Source organism: Crocodylus porosus, unplaced genomic scaffold, assembly GCF_001723895.1.
Source record: "Crocodylus porosus isolate Cpor-Errol unplaced genomic scaffold, CroPor_comp1, whole genome shotgun sequence".
NCBI lineage: Eukaryota > Metazoa > Chordata > Crocodylia > Crocodylidae > Crocodylus > Crocodylus porosus.
In genome coordinates this window covers 74,529,399-74,550,293 of record NW_017728909.1, presented here as the reverse complement: position 1 = coordinate 74,550,293, position 20,895 = coordinate 74,529,399, and the positions used below count along the sequence as shown (strand labels likewise).

Genomic DNA, 20,895 nt, shown 5'->3' with positions numbered 1-20,895 from the left:
GCACTGCATGGGGGGGCTCTACCATGAGTGCCCAGAGGCCCCAATCGCAGCTGCAGCTGGTGAGTGCGGGGCTTTAAAAAAAAGTGCTGGGACTAGGCTGGGGCCAGGCAGGGCAGCCATGGGGGCTTCTCCCATGGCTTCCTCCACCTGGAGAGAGGCAGGCACAGCTGAAGGAGCCACGGGAGAACCTGCAGCCATCCATCTGGTTGTGCCTGCCTCTCCCTGGCCAATCTGAATATCACCAAATCTTATAGTTCCTTATTCACATAGGCCTAATGTAAACCACTGTGAGACCGCATGTGAACTTGTAGATCCAATTATGTACTCTGCTAATCTGAATCCAAAATGACCCCTCCAATAATTAAATTCTTTACATGGGAAATTATAAGACGTGTAAGTTTCCATGTATTGAATCTAATTATTGGAAGAGGATCTTAAATTTGTCCCCATCACCATTGCAGCAGGAAAAGCAGTGGTGGAGGGTCAGGCATTGGGGAGCAGGAAGGGAGTGATGAGGGTGACAAGCAGCCTGCCCCCTACAGCTTCAGGCCCTTGCCCCCATATATTCCTCTTGCAGCCTCAGGCCTCATGCAGCCACCTCCTTGGAATACCAATAATACATCCTCTCCACTCACCAAAATGGGAGAATGTAGTGCATTGTGGGAAGTGTATTCTAACTATCAAGCCTGATACGTAAGAAAACTGGTATGAGATATCCAAACAACTGTGAGGCCTCGTCAGTTTGAATTTTTTTTAATGCGAATATTCTGTTTAAAAAACTGAAATTTTCCATAAGGGGGCGAGGGGAAGGAATCCCATTTGTCAATTTGCTTTAACATTTTTAGGTTTTACATTCTTTAGAACTTTTACAGTGCTTGGAGGAATGCCATTCAGCCCTGAATGTATTTGCATTCTGCTGCAATCCAGTGGAGCATTTAGGATTAGGTTGATTTGCTGGAGCTGTCCAACAGACACAAAGGCACAATTCCCACCCCAACAGTTCCCAGTTAGTCTAATCTGTTACTGGTTTTTCTCATACTTTTGACAGCTCTACAGCTTCACAACCAGTAAGCAACAAAGATGATTAGTGTTAGAAAATTTATTAGTTTCCCTGCAATTTCTTTATGCTGTAATAACAGCATTCAGATTGGTATTCAAAAAGAATTAAAGACAAAACATGTCTTTTAAATGTAGTCCAAATAGTTTAAACCCCTGTTTAACTGCTAATTTTAAGCAGTATTTCCATGTGACTGATTCCATGTGACAGATGGCATCGATCATTGCTCCTTGTTATACTATAAGAGCCTTATCTATAGGGTAAACTTTAAAAAACCCCACCTTTCCTACTGAAGCAGTGTGTTGTAGTGTCACCCCTTGAAGACCAAGGATATCAAAAATCATGACTACCCACTTAATTCTGAGCAACAGAAATGACAGTTGGTTTGGGAAGGCACCTTAAATCAAAATCTCTTTTCATAGTAAGCTGTTCCAAGCTGCCTCTTGATGTTGCATTTGCCTGTTTTGTTGCTTCCATGATCTTTCTCAACTTTCTGGTTTCTTTGCCACAGAGATGCCCTTGTAGAAAGCACCTTTTCCTGTACAGCAGTGGTCAGTATTTTTGACAGGTATGCCACAAGTGCCCTATACCTTCCCCAAATGCTATTTTGATCCCCTTCCCCTGCCTAATCTGCCTTCTGCTTCCTTCTCTGTGATCCCTGTCCAGTTTCGCTGCTTTGCTTCCTGCCCTATCTGCCACAGTGCTGCCTATCCCTTCCTTGATGTGCCGCATGCTACTAGTGGCATCCACCTCACAGGCTGGCCCATCCCTGCTATACAGTATATGTTCTTATAATCTGAACTTTGTGTCAACATTTTCTGAAGAGTAGCAGGAAATGCAATGGATAAAGCTATTCCTATACAACTGACCTGATGTTTTTCCTGTATTAAGTAGTCTGTCTACAAGTTTTGTATAGCATCTCAGGAATTAGAGCCAGAAATTGTGGCATTTTTGCTTATTTCCAGTGTCTCTAAAATCGGTAACCTGCATCCCCCAACGTCTCCATTTATGATTCTTTAGTCAGAGGGTTCAGTTCTCATTTGCATTATTTTGTGTACCTTTTATCTATCTGGAAGTAGATTCACTCATGATTCTAATGAACCTAACAGTCTTACTGTGTAGCATGGCTATTACTCAGCAGCTGCTATCTTAGTCCTAGCTCCTATTTTTAAATAATCCTTTAATACCTAGTTTACTTTCAGTGCTGGCTGTCTTTTCCCTTAATTAATGAGGAAATCTTGTCTATTTGTCCATGACCAATACACTAAGCCTCCAATTCTCAACCATCTTCTCTCATTCACATATTGAAACACAAATTCCACATCTTGCCAACTTTGTTAATGTAGCTAGCAGCATTTTTGGGAAAGTTAATAGCGAGGCCCTAAGTTTAAAACTCCTGGTCTTATTTCCAGTGGGACAATAAGGTTTGTAAACAACCTATTTTTCTACACATAGTATAATTAGACATGCAAATCATTACTTAAAACAAAACGTTAATAATTGTGTACCAGTTAAACTGAGAATAATCCACATATTCAAATACATGTACTGAAAAAAATTATCAAGTTTGTTCTGAGTGCCAAAAGTGAGCAAGATTTTGTAAAACCACAGGAGTATCTTAACATACAGTAAGAATTCCTCCAGTCATTAAGTTGTTTTACCTCAGTTGGTTATCATTAACATGGGCATTTCCTTCAACTCACCCAGGAGTTCAAAGGACCTTTATTCAGAGGTGCTACAAGGCTTGCCAAAAACACTGATGGTAGTGCTGCTTCACAGACTAGGCTGGTAGATAAGAGTACAGTACAGGACTAAAACTGAGACGTTAGTTCTGTTCCTGGCACTTACCTACTGGCTGGCCTTGGGCAAGTATTTTCACTTCACTGTGCCTCAATTTTCCCCATCTTGCAGACAGGGATAATACTGACTTCTTTTATAAAGCATTTTGTGATGAGAAACTGTTTTTATTTATCTTTATATCCCACTTTTACTCACCCATCAGTTTAACACCCCTGCCCTTGCTGCTTGCCAAGTTGTAGGTAATACCTAATAAAAAGTTGTCTACCTTAAATCAACTCCTGCTGCCTGTCCCTGATTCCAGCCACGTTCAAACTCAGTGGCTGGTCTCTTCTCTGTGAACTAACCTTATGTCTCATCCATATCCATGCAGCTCTTGTTCAGAGTCCCCATCTTTAACTCTTTCTTAAGCTAACCTCATTTTACTGCAACCTGCTGGTCCCAAAAATCTGAACTTTTTTTCCAAATAATCCAGGTATCTTTGTACAGTTATTGTCCAAAGCTATTTAAGATGGAGTGAATTTTAAGCTCCCTCATTATTTCAGGAATCTTGTTTATTTTACAGTTAGTTATAAAGATGGTTATTTTAAAACACATGCATAAACTCAGAGAGTAAAGCATATACTTTATGTAAATTAATTATTATCCAAGAAACTACTATGTGCTTTGAGTTTGACTAATAGTTGTCAGTGTCAGTACTTGTGTCCAAGTTATTTAAAATCAAGTAAAACTGTTGAATGTTAGGGCACTTCATGGTTGCATGTTGTGTGTTTTATTTGTAGTGCATAAAAGAATTTATAAATTCACTGGACTAATCTGAAGATTACATCTAGTCACACTTTTGTGAGACCAGCTGAAATCATCTTGGTAATATAGTTTCAGAGTACAGTGCAGAAACTGAAAGTAGCATCTGTGAGTGCTTTTAGAACCATTATGTATATTTATTATAGAACTTCCTTTACTGATTTAAAAGGAACCGAGAAGCACCACTCCCACCTACTATATAACTTTTCATAAACAAGCTGCCCAAGAACATGTAAGCTCCCTAAAACATAGCTTACCTCACCTATTACTTCCTTCCTACCAGACTCACTCAGTGGAATGAAACTTCCTCTTTCCAAGACAAATATTCCTATGTGCTTAATTATGTTGATAAGAGCTGTAATGCAACATGTACAACAGCTCTAAGGTCAGACTGAGGAGGCAGGCCTGACTCGAGACTGATCATTTTTTAAATTACTATTAACTCTCAAGTCTTGTTTAGATTATTTGTTTGTAAACTGTGTACTTAACCTCACTGGAAGAAAAAAACCTATGCCTTCCTACTTTAATCTTGGGCATGGAACATAGTTCTACAAAAACTTGCATCTGCCCTTGCATACTACTGTGATGGGAAGTAATAGTTTCCCAGTTAAAAAATGCTACCCCCTGCAGCTGGAAAATGAGAGAGATTTTCCACAATGTAAAGGACAATGATGAATAACTATTACAAGCAATTACTGATTTTTATTGAGTGGGTTTGATCCTGATAAATTGAACACATTATCACAGAACACTTGAAGTGATTTTTGTCACGTACCTATTTTGGGATGGATGCCTCCCTGGTATTGGCCAGAGCTCTTGCCTTGATGTAATATACCTTTCCTAATAAAAGGTTAGTTTAAACTGATATATTTTTACAAGAGATTTTGATAAATTATCAATAAAAAAAATGCCAAAGAATTCTGTTTAAAAAAAAAAAATCCACCAACTGTGAAGTCTTTAGTCATGAGACCTTACATACTCCTATTTTGATGATCAAAGGGCAGGGGCAGGGGAAACCAGAACACAATTAACACACAGCATACATACTACTTTACTTACTGATATCATTAAGTTTTCTGGCCAGTCAATGGTGGGCACACATACACATGCGCTTTAATGCACATTAACTTATTTTATTATGCATTAACTAAATAGAATTTTTTTTAGTAACACTTTAATGCATATTAAAAGACTAATGTACATTGTCACTTAAAAACCAGGGTCATTTATACACATACCTTTTTGTCTCATGATGTGCTGGAGATCTCGTGGGTCAAAGCAGATTTGATTAATTGAGTCTGCTCTGCATGTGAGCCAACACGCACTGCGCTGCTTTATGTGCAGTTAGTTGTATAAGCAGCGAAATGCGCATCAGCACACAGAAAATGGCAACGATGCACTTTTGAACTAAAACACCTCCTGTGTTTTAGTTGAAAAGCATGCCGCCATTTTCTTATCACTGACACACATTTTGCTGCTTATGCAATTGTATGTGCCACAGCACTGAGCATTTTTAGAAGTGCCCAGTGCCATGGCGCAAGCATGTGTACAAATGCACATTTTCTTAGTACCTAACAATGGAGGTACTAGATTTACTGTGCAGTACCTAAAGCATGTTAATGCATGTATAGATGCACCCAAACATTCCTAAAAACATTTTGTTCTCAGGAAGAAAATGTCATTGGTCATCCACTAATCAACACAGTTTGCTTTCATTTATTATACTAAGCCTCCATCAAGTCTACCTGGATTGAAGAAGTCACTGTGGCTTGCTGGTATTAATAACTATGAATACAATGAAGTAATTATGGCCTTTTGCTTATGAAAGCTTATATCTCAGATTTTGACCTTTGAAAATAGCTAAATCAATCTTATCTTCAGCTAAAAAACTGAAAATCTCCTCTCAAGTTGGGATTCATGGCCTGTTTTAAAGACACCAGGAACCCCCTTCTGTGGAGCAAGTGCTAGGAACAAGGAGCGCAGGGTGGCTGTAACTGCCACCTTTTGTTTGTTCTTAGATGCAGTCTTTTTATCAATATATTTTGCTTTGTTATTGGTCTACTCCTTAATTAAAGTCACCCACTTTATGCTTTTCCTAAATCAAGCTGTCCAACGACACTTACCTCCTTAAAACAAGTTTTTCCTTATCCATTTAGTTTGTGATATGTTTTTAAATAACTGCTGAAATCTTTTCCTCCCTCTATTTTGATCCTTCACCACCTACATTAAGACTGTAGGCCAAAAAGCAGATTGTCAGCAAAAGAAAGGAAAAACTCTGGACTCTGACTCTACACCCCTTCTTGCCTTGTAAAGTTTTCCTTGGGCAGCTGAGGAAGAAGTGACATACATCCCATGCCTATTGGCTTTTTAGGGACTAAAGTTTCCAGAACTATTTAATGGAATCAGTCATTAAGATAACACTAGGAACAACCAATTAAAAGTAAAAGCACATAATCCCATAAAAGGTGTATGATTACACGATGGCCAGTTCCAAGTCACTATATCAAGAGAGCCAATCAGGCACTGATCAGCAGTGGTCCTGGTTTTCTGTTAAAAAATCCAAAATTCTCCCAAATAACACCCCCCGCGCCATATCTGCATTTTTCTACAATTAAAATGGAACACCACTATATATAGAGGTGTCAGTTGAAAACAATGTTTTACTGATATATTTACAATTTTAAAGCAATTTGGAAGCCTGCCAGTGCCTCAATCATTATAATAAAATAAATAATACCTATATATTTTGGCATTTTTTATCATGAAAGGTCAGAGCTTCCCCTGCCCCTTTCACTCACCAGGACATGGGTCCAGCTGCAGCTGTCATACCAACCCCCCTCCCCGCTGCTTTGTAGCACTGAACAGCCCTGACATGCTGGTGCCCTGCCCCTTACTTCCAAGCCACAGTCGTCCTAGTGCCCACAGCCCCTGCCCACTCCCTCCCAGCAGCAGCTTCCCCCACACTCTACCAGGCCACGGGTCCAGCTGCAGCTGTCCCCTACTGCTTTGTAGCTCTGAGCAGTGCCAGCCCCTGCTGTTCTGCTCCCTGCGTCTGTTGGCATCAGTAAGGGCCAGGTTCAAGTTTAGCTTCTGCTTGAGTCCCCATGCAGAAACCTGGGATAACTAGATTTAAACTGGGGTGTCCTGAATGAACAAACTTCCCCCTTGTAAGCAGTGCCCCAATGAGAGAGATTTATTACAGGACAAAGGGAAAAGAAACACAAAGTACAGCTTAAAGTTTTTTTTTAAACTTTAAGCCTTATGTCCTGTAGTCTAGCCCCACCTGGGTGCTCTGTTCTTCTCGGCCCTCCTGTGGTCATGCACTCATTCCAAGGGCCCCCTGCCCCTACTGGGACCGCCCCCTCCCCTACAGTGCCATCTATATTCCACCAAATATTACATGGCCAGCAGCAGATTGCCTGCTCTGGCTTCTGGCTGGCCCCACCCCTAGAGGGGCACATGACTGGGCTGATTGCCAGATCTTTCCCCATATCTTGGCTCCTACAGCCTGACTGGCTTCTAAAGTAGGTGTGCCCAGAGTGCCCTGCCACACCCCACCCATTGGGGAGCTTCTATGAAGCCCAGGCAGCCCAGGACTTGGGCTCTGAGGCTTCCTGCTTTGGGTGAACCTCCCACCAATCTATACCTGCCTCACCCTAACTGGCTGGATAAGGGGGCCACACCAGGGAACCCTGTAAGCTGCTCCATGGGTCGGTTCCTCTGTGAGTTGCTGAAGTGTGCTGCTGGGGTGCGCTGGTCCTTGTTGCAATGTAAGCTGCTCCTGTGCTCCTCGGTGAGCTCCTGGAGTGTGCTGGTCCTTGCTGCGATGAAAGCTGCTTCTAGGAGGTCCTCAGTGAGCTGTTGGGGTGTACCAGTCTTTTCTGCAACATGAGCTGCTCCTGGGGGGTCCTCAGTAAGCTGTTGGAGTGTGTCAGTCTTTGCTGCGATGGCAGCTGCTTCTGGGGGATCCTCGGTGAGCTGCTGGAGTGTGTCAGACCTTGCTGCACTGTCAGCTGCTCTTGTGGGGTCCTCAGTGAGTTGCAGCATTCCAGCCACATTTTCATCTTTCAGGCATTGGTGCTGAGCACTGAAAAGAACCCCAAATTTGCTGAAACTTCCTTCCACATCAGATGAATTTACAGTCAGTTGGAGAAGAACCATTGCATATTTTGCCAGGTTGGGAATGCGATCTTCAACAGCCATCCAGAACTGAATGGGATCCTCAATGTCTGCAAACCCATCTTTGACAATCCCTAAATACACTGGCCATTCCATGTTGCATTCATTGGGCAGCTTTAATGCCTGTTTCACAGTTTCATAATCTGTATAAACAGCACCAATTTGTTTAGGATCCAGTGCACGAACAGCACGGAGAAAATCAACTGCTGGCTGTTTATTTTTTACATTGTATTGTCTCAGTTTATCAGCAGCACTTTGAGCAGCTGTGGACCCTTTCCCATTATCAGCTGATGATGCAAGATGCTCCAGCCATGAAATTAAATCTAGGACAGTGTTGTACACTTTGTGTATTTGGCGTTTTTGAGACTGTAAAATGTCCAGTGCTGTCACCAGACGTCCACAGTTCTCTGCAATATACTTAAGGTCAGTGTGTAGGTCTTCTACCACTAACAAGCTAGCTAGTTCCCGCAGAACAGATGTATCCCCTTGTTCTGTTCGTTCATGATCTACAAACCCATGGTAGAGCTTGTAGTGCTGTGCATGGTACTTTACACAATTGAACCATGTATTCCACCTGGTCACAACTGGTTCAGGTGGAAGTGATGGTGAATCAACACTCTGTTCCTTCAGGTATCTCAAGAACCGTGCACGACGAGCTGGAGCTTTCACTAAAAGTGTCTTCATCAAAGCAACAAAGCGATCCACTTGCTTGAAGGTATCTCGCCAAGTATTTCCTGCTAAAGCAACTACATGTGCATAGCAACGAATATGTACACAGTTTGACCACAGATTGCAAAGCACAGCATTCCAAGCGTTTGCCATGTAGCTTGCACCGTCTGTAACAAATGCTAGTATTCGCTCAAGCGGGATGCTGAATTCCACCATACAAGAAATCAAGGCTTGTGAAATGGTGGCATGATCAACATTCCCCAGGTACACGGTCTTTACCAGCTGTGGTGCAGGAATGTCCACATGCCTAGGAGGGCGTACCCTGAGCACCTGAAATAAAATGTTGAAAACTGGTTTATTTTCAAAGTCGATTGTTTCATTGGTGACCACAGCAATGAAGTTTCCCTCAAAGTCATTAATAAGACGCTGTTTTTCCTCTTCAAAAAGAGGTGGTAGGTGGGAATACAACTGATCTAACTTGGGAATGGCACTGCCTCCCTCGACGTGTTTGTTCAAAAAATCCCTGACAACAGGTAAATCCATTTTTTGCAGAGGAAGGTCTGCTTGTAAACACATTCGAACAAAATCCAAAGTGACAGTGTCACGGTGGTCTTTGGCAACTGAGGAATGCGGGAATGCTGTAGTGTCAGTACATTGTTTCTTTACTGTTGATGGCCCTGCTGTTTCAGCATCTTCTCTTCGTCTCTTTTCATTATGTTTATGCTTAGCGCTTTCCATGTGTTCTACAATTGTCTGCTTTCGAACATGATCTACAGCTTTGTTGCATGCAGTGCAGAACAGCACAGTACCATCAGTGTGAAATTTATCTTTGCCAAACTGAGCAACACGGTCTTTAGGGGTGACTTTTGCGGTCTTTGGCATCTTTTCTAAACTTGGATGCGATGTCCGGAGGCTGAAGTAAAATGTGAGATGCATCAAAACACAGGGACCAACTCAATTTGCGACTGCATTTTTTTTTATGGAAAATGTGGAAAAAAGCAAGCAAGCCCTGCAATTTTGTTGGAGATAGGGGGAAAAAAAGGACTTCCTAGTTCCAAGAAAAGGTGGGAAACCTTCCCACTCTAAAACAAGCTGTGCAAGCCCTGAAACACAAGGGCAGGGACCTGGGGGCAACACAGGACTGCCAGGCTACTGGGTGCCAGCTGGCGCTACCTGTGGGGCTCACCCTGTGGTGGGTCCCAGCTGGCACTACCTGTGGTGCAGACCCTCAGCAGCTGTAGCGAGATCCCAGGCAGAGGCCATGCCACTGCTGTAAAGGAAGACTAAACCCTGCCCAATCTGCACCAGTCTGACCAGGGGAAAATTCATTCCTGACCCCAGTGCAGCATCAGTCTGACCCTAAGCCACAGGGGCAAGACCCTGTAGCCAGGACCCTCTGGGACTTAAGTCTTGGCAGCACTGACACATCCCCAACCAGTGGCTGACCAACTTCTTTTTAAACACTTCTAGTGCTGGAGAGTTCACAAGCTTCTCTACTGAACCGCAAGCTGCAAAATAAAAATTGCTGGGGCCACCAGTTAGATGTGTCACTGGTTAGATCAGGGTCCCTGGTTAAATGGAGATAATCAGTTACCTCACTAGGCAGACTGAGGTGATTAGTTCAGCCTTCATTTAAACTGTCTCTAACAATTTTTTAAACTGTAAAAACTACTGGCTCACATGAAGACACACAAAGATAAAATGACATACTCACTGCTACCACAAAGACACGCCTCACTGCTCTATCACGAATCCGAATCCTCAGGTTTGTCTCTGAACTTGCAATTTCTATTGCGCTTTTTTCCCCCCTCTTTGGCTCCTTTAGTCTATATTATTGATTAACAGAGAATGGAGTTAAACGTAGGTAAACAGCTGTAAATAAATACTACTGCAGTCTCAGTTAGTGCACTCTTATTCTTATAGCCACTTATGTTTCAGATCATCTAGTTCCAAATGCCCATTTCCAAAGCTTGCTTAACACTTGATGCAATTTTAGCATGTAAAGTATGGAAAGGAAGGGGGGCAAGCAAGCTCCTAGGGTCTGTAGAGCAATGGGAGGCTGGGGACATATCTGCAGGAACTGTGAAGGGGCAGAAGGCTTGGGGCAGGCTCTCTGGCTGGGAGAGGGTGGGTTGTGAAGTCCCTAGGCAGCCCCTCAGGGTAGATTAGGCGGAAAGGGCACAGCTGGGACCACTCTGGCCACCTCTCTGGATTTGGGGGATGGGGCTGGGGGCTGTTGCTACCTCCCATCAGAGCAGGGAGGTGGTGGTTCCCCCTGCCTCCCCACATGGCCCAAGCTGCCCACCCACACAACCCTGCCATGCCCCCCTGCCAGCTCTTCCTGCAGGGCCTCTCCTCTTCCCCCTGCCCCCACTGGCATTCCTCATTCCTGCTCCACAGTTCCATGCGGGAGGGGAGGGGGGGGACCCCCAGCTGACCCCCACCCTCAGACCCTGCTTACCCCAAAGGCTGGAGGACACAAAGTGAGTCTGAGCCAGAGCTAGGTGGTCTGAGATTCTCAGGCCCCACCCCCAACAGATGGGGTTTAGGGTTGTGTGCCCTTTTTACAAGCAGCTCCTTGTACGCTGGAACTCTCTCAACCTGTGGAGAGCTGTCTGCATAAGGGGAAAAGCCCATGTTTTTTGCAGGAAACTGAAAACCCTGATCCTTGCTGATAAGTATAGAGTTCTTACTAATAGCACTGTCAAGCAAGCCAGTGGCAAGAGGAAGAGTTAACATTATCAATTTTAGTCTTCTGTGAGAGAGGATAAAAAATGCAGAGACAGGTATATTCACAGATACATTTTTGGCAGAATCCAACTTAAGGTGGGATACCATACCTGTAGCACCTGGAAGAATTATCTTAAAAGATTCTATAGCCCAGTTGCTGAGGTGGAATCAGCCAGGGCCTGATATTAGCAGCTCAAATAACCACCAGGGAAGACACTACATGTAAGAAGCACTATGTAAAGAACTCAAGGTCACTGGAATACAGGTTCAAAAGCAGCTGCCAAATTTGTCAGTACTACATAAAATATCCTAAATCTCATGGGGTTTCCTCCAACCATTTTCAAAAATATAAACACTGCAAGAGGCAGCAGAAACATGGGTCTAATTTCAGTTTCCAACAGACCCAAGTTACTGCACATTGGCTATGTAAACAGTCATAAAACCCGAGGCTAAGTTGATTCAATCTTCACAGGTTAGTCTAAACCAAGCTTGTCCAACATGTGGCCCTCCAAGCTGTTTTCTGAGGCCTGAGGCGCTGCAACGGGAAACAAAAGTAAATACTATACTTCCGTTTCAGGGGGGTGATGTGATACTGCTTCCTGTGAGGTCTTTGAATATGGTTCGCCAGCCCACTGGGTGATAAAATGTTCATGATCTGGCCCCACATTCAAAAAGGTTAGACACCCCGGGTCTAAACTGTGTAGACTGAACCAGCAGAGAAGTGAGCACTCATTTTTGATTCTGGAAATGCAGCCACATGCCTGCTCAGGGCACTAGAGCACACTTCCCCACTCTGCTGGAGCTGACAGCTTGGATCAAAGCTAACCTGCACACCCTGCACAAGGGACTTGTAGGGGAGGTGAAAAGCATGCCAGAGGACTGAGAGTTAACTTGAAACTGGAGGGGGATCTGGGACAGAAGTTCAATAAACCAATTTAACCTAAATCAGTTAAATCTGATACTACATCCAGCCACATTTATCCTAAACCAGTTTTGGCCATTCTGAAAGCGGTTTATGTGCCCTGAACCTGTGTTGTATTATAGGTTTGATTCAGTTTCCAATCACTTATACTATTTTGTGCGTAATTTCTGTCCCTAGCTCATCTCAGATGCTCAGTTTGTTTATGACGAATGAAGGAACTCCATTTAAGCCAACTGCAACATGCTACAAATGCAGTGTACAGGCATACCTCGTTTTATTGCGCTTCGCTTTATTGCACTTTGCAGATAGTGTGTTTTTTACAAATTGAAGGTTTGTGGAAACCCTGCGTCAAGCAAGTCCATCAGCGCCATTTTTCCAACAGCATTTGCTCACTTCGAGTCTGTGTCACATTTTGGTAATTCTCGCAATATTTCAAACTTTTTCATTATTATTTGTTATGGTGATCTGTGATCTTTGATGTTACTATTGTAACTGTTTTGGGGTGCCACGAACCGCGCCCATATAAGACAGCGAACTTATTTTGAAAGAAGTTCTACTGTGGGTAAAATGCTATCAAACAGCATCGCATGCTACAGAGAAATCTTTCATGAAAGGAAGAGTCAATCGATGTGGCAAACTTCATTGTTGTCTTATTTTAAGAAATTGCCACAGCCACCCCAACCTTCAGCAACCACCACCCTGATCAGTCAGCAGCCATCAACATTGAGGCAAGACCCACCACCAGCAAAAAGATTACGACTCACTGAAGGCTCAGATGATGGTTAGCATTTTTTAGCAATAAAGTATTTTTAATTAAGGTATGTACATTGTTTTTTTTTAGACATAATGCATAATTGCACACTTAATAGGCTACATTATAGTGTAAACATAACTTTTATATGCACTGGGAAACCAAAAAATTCGTGACTCACTTTATTGTGGTGGTCTGGAACCGAACCCGCAATATCTCCGAGGTATGCCTGTATGTTGAATATTCTGGTAGGTGGCAACAACCAGGCTTACTATATTTTATCAGGCACAAAGGCAGACAAACATCGCAGGAACTACCTTTTAATCTTAACAGGATTAGCTTTGACAACCTGCAGGAGCTGAAAGCAGTATGTGGCTATTAGGACCATACCTTTATTTTCTGTGCTTTATGGAACTTGGTTATCAGGGGGACCAGATGCAAAGGCATTCAGTAATTTGCATCTCCTGAAGACAGGTATCCTTTGCTAATGCAGTTCCCTCCCTTCCCACAAGAACCAGAATAATAGCTTCACACATATAGGTGGAAGAGAGATCCATCCTATTTTTGGAGTCTCCACTGGAGAGAGATTATCCACAATTCCTGACCCAGAAATAACTTGCATTTTGAAAAAGAACAAGGTTTGTATCATCTTATTCCCTCCCAAATAAATGAAGAAAATATGAAGAGGGAGGTGTCTAGACTCAACAGCACTGAAGGGCAGCAAGTAAATAATACAAAGCTAGACATTTCAAGGCTAGAATACTTTTAACTGCTACTTCTGCTAATCTTGAGTTAAGGTGCAAAGATCTAAGAATCATGCACAGAGGATGCGTTTCAAGAATTTAATCTTAAATAGAACCCCCAAGCTTTCTATCACATTGAATACACAGTGGTTCACTGAAATTAATTCCTCCTATGTAGGCCCCACCCTTGAGGCAACCAGAAATAGAGCCCAGTTTGTAGTCAAAGCATTACTCCGTTGCCTGTATTCAGTGGTGACTTCATAGTTCAATTTTGACGTCATCATACTTGAAGTTTATAGCAATTACTCTGATGATGTAGAGAAAGCAACGCAAGTAAAGCCTCCACTCCGAAGAGGGGCAGAAATTCCAACCATTACCCCTGCCTTGTATACTTCGTATATTTTTTATAGTTGGACTTTTACAGTTTTAATTTGCAGCCTGTGATTAATGCAACAAGCAATATTTGGTCTCCTGCACAGCAGTGATTCAATGCAGTTTTTCAAGTGGAATTAAGCCATGCAGTTTTGACAGTGTATTAAAGATTTTCAAACAGAAGGCTGAGGAAGGGTTTGCATATCCTCTCACTGCTATACAAATTTTCATGCCACCTGCAGAGCTATAGACACCTCACCACCAGTTTAAATATTTTGATGTGAATCTGTTACTTGCACTGTTGAACCAAGTGAACTACAGCAAATGTTTTTATCTGAAATGCAGTTACTTAGAAAACTTCAAATACAACAATGTGTATTATTATATAATCTTTATTTCTTTGTATAACAATCTTGTCAACACGTTCATGTCACCACCATGATTTTGTTTAATTATTGGGGTTTTTTTTTTAAATACTTATACCTGTTTACTTCTTATGAAGTTTTCTTTTCTTAGAGGGATTGCTTCTGCACTTGAGTTGGCAATCACAAATCTGAAAAGAAAGCAAGCACTTTAGATTAGATCCAAGTTGTGTACCAGGTAGCATGTGTCATTTGCATCCATAGGATTATGTAATCTATTATCCTTAAAGATAACAGAAAACAGCTTCAGGTTTTGTTCTATGTGAAATACATTAGAATCTGCAAGTGTAAATTTATCTACACATAACAGGACCTACCATATTAACCTGAATCCACGATGACTTTGAATTTAAGACTACTCCCTCCCCCATCATCCTATTCATGGAAGACAAAGTTTCTTATAATTTTCCACGTAAATAAGTTATTGAAGAGTCATCTTAAATTTATCCACACTGGTGTGGCAGGGAAAGCAGCAGCAAGGGGGCAAGTAACAGGGAGGAAGCTTACCCCCTTTATCTTGCCCCCAATACCACCTCCCTCTGGTCTCTGCCTCCTGCCAACTGCTGTGCTCCTCGGTGGCTTTGCACTGGGTCCTTCATCGCTTCCTGGCTCAGTAGGGAATTGAAGAGCAGTATAAGGTCAAGCAGTGAACCATGGAGTGGGAGGGGGAAATCAGCCCAGAACTAGAGTAGAGACCCAGCACCAATTCCCCTTGTAGCTTTCTGGCTGTGCACCAAGTTTCTCACTGTTCTCTGGCTCCCCACTGATTTCTCTGCCTCTCCCTAGCTCAGTGGAGAGCCAGAGCACCAAGGTTAAATACAAACAGTCAAAAAACCTGAGATTGAATCAATTTAATCTTTGCAGGTTAGTCTACACTGCATAGACAGATAAGCAAGTGAAGAGACATTCACTTTTGATTCTGGAAATGCAGCCACCTGCCTGCACTGGCCCATGCCAGGAAGACGGGGGGGTGGCAGAGAAGGTGGTGTTAAAGCACAGCTCCCTACTCCACTGAAGCAGACAGCTTGGGTCAAGGCTAGTCTGCCCACTGGATTTAACATAAATCAGTTAAGCCTGACACTACATCCATCCAGGTTCATTTTAAATTAGTTTTGGTTTACATGAACTGAACTTGTGTTGCATTAGAGATGTAACCCATATAAGTGACTAAGAACAGGTTCACATGTAATTTCTGTCCCCAACTCAAGGCAATCAGCTCAGGACCAGAGAGCAGCAGACTATCCAGTGCTGGTGCCAGTCCTCCTAAGATGAACCCATTTTCTCCATGGTCTGGGGGGGGGGGGAGTAAGCACCTTGTCTTGCAGTAGAGTAAATGCAGCAATTAACAAAGCAGGTTGTCTGCCGAGCTAAAAGGGACTTCAGATCAGACTGGCCTACAACACGATCCTCAAACACACTCACAAAATAAAACTGTTCCTTCCACAGCCAAATGGCAGAGGAGACTCACCCCCAGTGCCGAGGGATACTGTGGAGGAGGTTTCTTTACGCCTTTTTTGACACCGCAGTCATTAGTAACAAAAATGAATGGGCAACACAAAAGGCAAGAACAAGACCCACAAGCGCCCCGGCTCCGCCGCACGTTGTGCTCGGGCGCTTTCCCCACGGCGTTTGGCGCCGAACCGGGACGAGAGCTTGCCCGCCCGCCGGCCCCCAGAGAAAAGGTCGCCCCCAGGGCAGAGCAGGGCCGGGCGGCAGCTGCCTGTGGAGCCCAGACGCCAGTTCTCGCGGAACTTGGGCCCAGGCCTCGGTACCGCGCGCCCGGGGCTGCTTAACCGACGCGGCCGCTCGAGGCAGAAGAACGCCGGGCCGTTACCCGCCTCCCCCCCGCCCCTCTTACCGTAGCCACCCCCGCTAGGCAGGGAGAAGCGCGGGCAGCTGACAGCGGAGACCCCCGGCAGTTAGACCGGAGCACGTGTGGTGGGGGAGGGGGGAGCCCCAGAGCCCGCGCGTCAGCATCCGCCACCGACACAGTGCGAGAGAAAGAGAAGGAAGCCCCCCCCACTCCGGTCCCAGCATGCTACAGGCGGGACAAACCACTCCGGCACTGTGCAGGAGGAGGGCAGGCTGCACCAACCGCTCACACGTGCCAGAGGTGGGGGCGGGGAGGGTTGTACCAACGCCTCGCGAGAGCTGGGGGGGAGGACTGTACCAACTTCTTGCAAGCGCAAGAGGCGGAGAGGTAGGAGGGAGGGCGGGGGTTGTACCAATGCCTCCCGGTAGCGGGGGGGGGAGCGGACTGTACAAACTCCTCGCCCGGGTAGATAGGTGAGAAGTATGACTTGGAGGGGGTGCAAAATGTACTAACTGCTGCCACTAGGCAGGGTTGTGGGGGAGGAGCCGGTTCCAGGAGGGGTGGGCAATAGGCCAGTGGCTAAGCGGGACAGTGCTCCGTGCCCCTCCTCGAACCACCAGGGTAGCCCCTGCACTTGTGCCCAGCAAAAGCAGGTGCTTGGCGGGGGGACCAGGCAGGCCCAGACCGCAGCACCTTCCAGCTTTGTGCTGGGCTGAGGCCTGTTCATGGCATGTACCAGCTGCCTGACGCTGGCTGCCCCAGGGGTAGCACAGGGCTGTGTTCCCATGGAGTGTCTGCATGCTCTGTGCCAGCCCGCACTGTGCCAACCTGGTGCCATCACAGCACGTGGGTGCCAGCCGCAAGACAGTGCTGCCCAACTTGGCACGGAGCCTCTTGCCCACCAAAGACTTCATACTTCCTGTCACTCTCTGCTGGGGGCCACCTGTCCCTTCCTCTCTCCCCCCACCCCCAGCAGCCAGTACTCAGACCCTTCCTGAATGGACAGTGGCTGCGATCCCTCGCTTGAAAGACAGTCTCTGCCACGGCACATTGATGCATCTCAAGGTGACTTCAGAAGTTTTCAAAGAGAAGTAAGGCTGGAAGGAACCCCTAGAGATGAAGCCCAATCCTTGAGCCACAGACCCATCTTTCTGTAAGGGAAAGTAGGGAAAGTAGGTTGAGGGCTAGGATTTCTTTCCTTTTAGTTCTTTCATTTTCTCTTCTCTGCTTCATGGGTGAGATGCTTGACCTTGAAACAGACTGCTGGTTGGTTGAGGTTGCAGTGCCATTGGAGTCACTCAGCAGCCAACTCCTCCCAGCTCTTGAAGTCGGCATCCATTTTCATGAGGTCCGCCTTCAGTGTGCCCTTGTAGCATTTCCTTGGGCTACACGTTATCCAAGGCTGTTACTAAGCTGGGAGCAGAGCATTTGTTTTAGAAGTCAAGAGTCAGGCATCCTCTCCTCTCTGAACAACTCTGAGTCATACTCCAGTACGGGAGAATACCGCCTCTCCACCTGTGGTTTATTCGTGCAGTATAAGAAAAGAAAATGGGGAGCCTTTATGGTAACAATTTTTTACGCCATGGAGGTCTTTTCCGTAGCTGGTTTTGTGCCTCTCCTTCTGTGGTATTTCCTGCAGATGACTGAATGAGCTGCTTTGCAAACATTTGTGCAATGATTTGTGTGCAGAAATTGGCATATGAAGACAAGCTGGAGAAATGGTTTGGAATCAGTCAAATGAAATGAAGTACAACTCTTGTGTTTAGGCCAGAAGAATTGCATACACAAATACAGGCTGGGGAATGACCAGCTAGGCTGCAGCACTGCAGGAAAGAACAATGGGTCATAAACATGTGTGACTGGTGCCTCATGAGTCTGAGGGGGGGCACCACATTGCCCTCAGTGGCCTATCGCCGAGCCAGCGGTGAAACCGGAAATGCACTTCTGCCAGCACTTCCAGTTCCGCGGCTGGTGCTTCCAGGGGATGCACAGCTGATCTTAGGGTGTGCACATGCATGTGCACCTGCGTGCATCCCCTATGTGTCACCAATGGCCATAAACTGAATATGAACCAACAGCATACTCCTGTTGTGATAAAGACCACTTTCATCCTGGGCTGTATTAATAAAAGCATCAATTACAACTCCTGTACTCTATTTGGCACTGTTGATTATCACATGGAGTACAGTGTCAACTTTTGAGCACCATACTTCATGAAGGATGTAGACATATCAAGAGTCCAGTGGAGAGCAACAAAAATAATTAGAGGTCTGGGAAATATGGGTTACAAGGAAAGGCTGAAAGAACTAGAGTTATTTAGACTGCAAAAGAGAAGAGTGAGGAGGGATTTGATAACATACTTCAAATACCTAAAGGATAGTTATAAAGAGATGGGGACAAAGCAAGAAGTAATAATCTAAAATTGCAAGGAAATTGAGGTTGAATATTAGGAAGACCTCTCTCACTTGGCAGGTGGTTAAATATTAGAATTGGCTACCCAGAGAGGGCATGGACTGATTATTCCTGGAAGTTTTTAAGAGCAGGTTAGACAAATACTTGACTGGGTGGTTTTGCCAGGGATGATCCTGCCTTGACCAAGGGGTTGAACTAGATTGCGGTTGGCAACCTACAGCCCAACCAGGCCCAGCATGCAGAGCTGTTTTATCTGACCCACAAACAGGGAGGGCTTTGACAGCAGTTGCTTTCCTGTGCTGCTAAAGGAAAAAAGTGATAGTGCTGGCTGGATCCTAGCACCTGCCCTCCCTGCAGTTTCTGACCTGAACTGGATCACTCCAACCCACAGTCTAAAAAGGTTGCCGGCTGCTGGACAAGATATCATGAGGTCCCTTCCAGCCCTATTTTTCCATGAATCTGTAATCACTATACCTGGACCATGTTGTGTTGCAGATATAATTTGGAACTGTACAAAACATTAATTTTACTCCAAATAACAGATTTCAAATACTGACATTCATTCATTTTTTCTCTTCATTCACTTGATCATAATAACAACTTGTTTTCATTTCCCTGTTATTCCTGACCAAACTCTCATACAGTCAAAAAAGTCTTTAGCTGAAGTGAAATGGCGCTTTAAACTCAAAGGGCATTTTTACATGTGCTCTGGGGAAGTGATAGAGGGGCTCTAATTAGAGCAGCTCCAAGAGCCACTCTAATTAAAGTGTCTGCAACATCTCATGTATCAGCATCCCCAAGCTTCAAAGTGGTAGCAAAGTCTCTTTAACTAAAGCTCATTCAATGAGCTTTAGTTAAAGTATCCCCACTGCCATTTTCAAAGGCAGGACACTAATACACGAGATGTGGAGGCTGGTTGGAGTGTACTAATTAGCACACTCCAGCAGACTCGATTAATTGAGTCTGCTCTGATGCACTGTAATTACAGTGCATCTAAGCAGTTTCCCTGCATGTGTACAGGCACCCAAAGTGCCTGGCTCTCTGAGGGATGGAGTTTGAAACTTATGGGTTGCTAAACTGGAGCCTTATCTTTACCTAAATAGACTAGACTGCTCCAACTTTTACCTGAGCCTGTTTTGCATAAAATGAACGTTTCCAACCAGGAGATCTTGTATTACCTTTCAGCTCTCTTGTGAAATATCTGGGAGAAATTTTACAATCTTTGCACTCTCCAATGCCTGAAGAAGGGCACATGTGCCTGAAAGCTTGCAAATGAAGACCTTTTTTTGCAACTATCTAGTTGGTCTAATAAAAGATATCACTTCCCCAGGAGTTCTGATTACTTTTGTCTATACCTACTCCCTTGTGACAGAGTTTGTGGTGATAGGCAGCAGCTTCTTCTGCCAGGCTGCCAGCATGCATGACTGCCCAGGCACACTTGGTGGTTCTGGGCAGCTCCATTCAACAGCTATGCCACCAGAGTGCAAAGTGCACCCTGGGTTGGTGCTAGCTGCTGAAGGGACTGTGGCAGTTGGCAGGTGTGGGAATACCTACACATGCCTTCTACAGTGTGGTGACAGAAACCTCCCTTCATTCAGCAGAGGTAGAATAAGTCTGCTGGCAAAAAAGAAGGGAATGCCACTGATGGGGGGGCTTTGGGTGTGGACCTACTTGAGAATGTTTCCTGGGAAGTGTTATATGCTGATTAGGCCTCAGGTACTCTGAGCTGCTGCTGTGTGTGGCTGCAGTGTTTTCTTGCAGTGTAACTGCTCTTGAGTTAACAGAAAAGGAGTTAATTTGCATGTGGGTAATTTGAGCTAACATATTGGAGGCAAGTCCTCTGTGTTTGTTCCTGAAAAGCACAGAGTAGCTTCAGCTCAGGTATCAAGAAGTCTTTGATCAACAAGCAAACATTTTTAGTTGTAAAGAAACCCAAATCATCTTGATCAGTTACATTAAAAGCATGGATATTTCAGCTGATCTCAAAGAAGTTACTGGGACAAGGTATCACAGGAAAAATTAGCACTGTCTGAAATAAAACCAGGAGAATTTTACAATTGGCGAAACTGGCCAATTGTGGCCCTGGGTCCACCATGATCCACTGGCTCAGAAATTGGTTCTGTGGTTGGACCCAGAGGGTAGTAATTGATGGAAGTCAATAATCATGGTGTCCTGTGACCAGTGGGGTCCCCCAAGGCTCTGTCCTTGGACCCAGCTTGTTCAA

The 20,895-nt window shown here is 44.6% G+C and overlaps 1 protein-coding gene and 1 long non-coding RNA gene across 5 annotated transcripts in view; one reads left to right on the top strand and one right to left on the bottom strand.

Annotated features, from left to right (window-relative positions):
- The window catches only part of LOC109308165, a 24,871-nt gene extending 8,407 nt beyond the window's left edge, over nt 1-16,464 (bottom strand). The window contains exons 1-4 of one of the 4 annotated variants that reach the window (XM_019532465.1): nt 16,305-16,464; nt 14,508-14,577; nt 10,221-10,332; nt 7,314-9,515 (exon numbers count right to left, since the gene is read on the bottom strand). In XM_019532465.1, coding sequence (XP_019388010.1) covers nt 7,314-9,442 — 2,129 coding nt within the window. In that variant the 5' untranslated portion in view covers nt 9,443-9,515; nt 10,221-10,332; nt 14,508-14,577; nt 16,305-16,464. Of the gene's footprint in view, nt 1-7,313; nt 9,516-9,956; nt 10,015-10,220; nt 10,333-14,507; nt 14,815-16,304 lie in introns of those variants that run through there. The other 3 variants (XM_019532468.1, XM_019532467.1, XM_019532466.1) reach the window with 3 other exon arrangements.
- Nucleotides 189-18,926, top strand: LOC109308172. Its single transcript, XR_002100514.1, has 3 exons — nt 189-2,708; nt 4,613-4,618; nt 18,914-18,926. It is a non-coding gene; the product is annotated as an uncharacterized LOC109308172 (long non-coding RNA).
- The last annotated feature ends 1,969 nt before the right edge of the window (nt 18,927-20,895 follow it).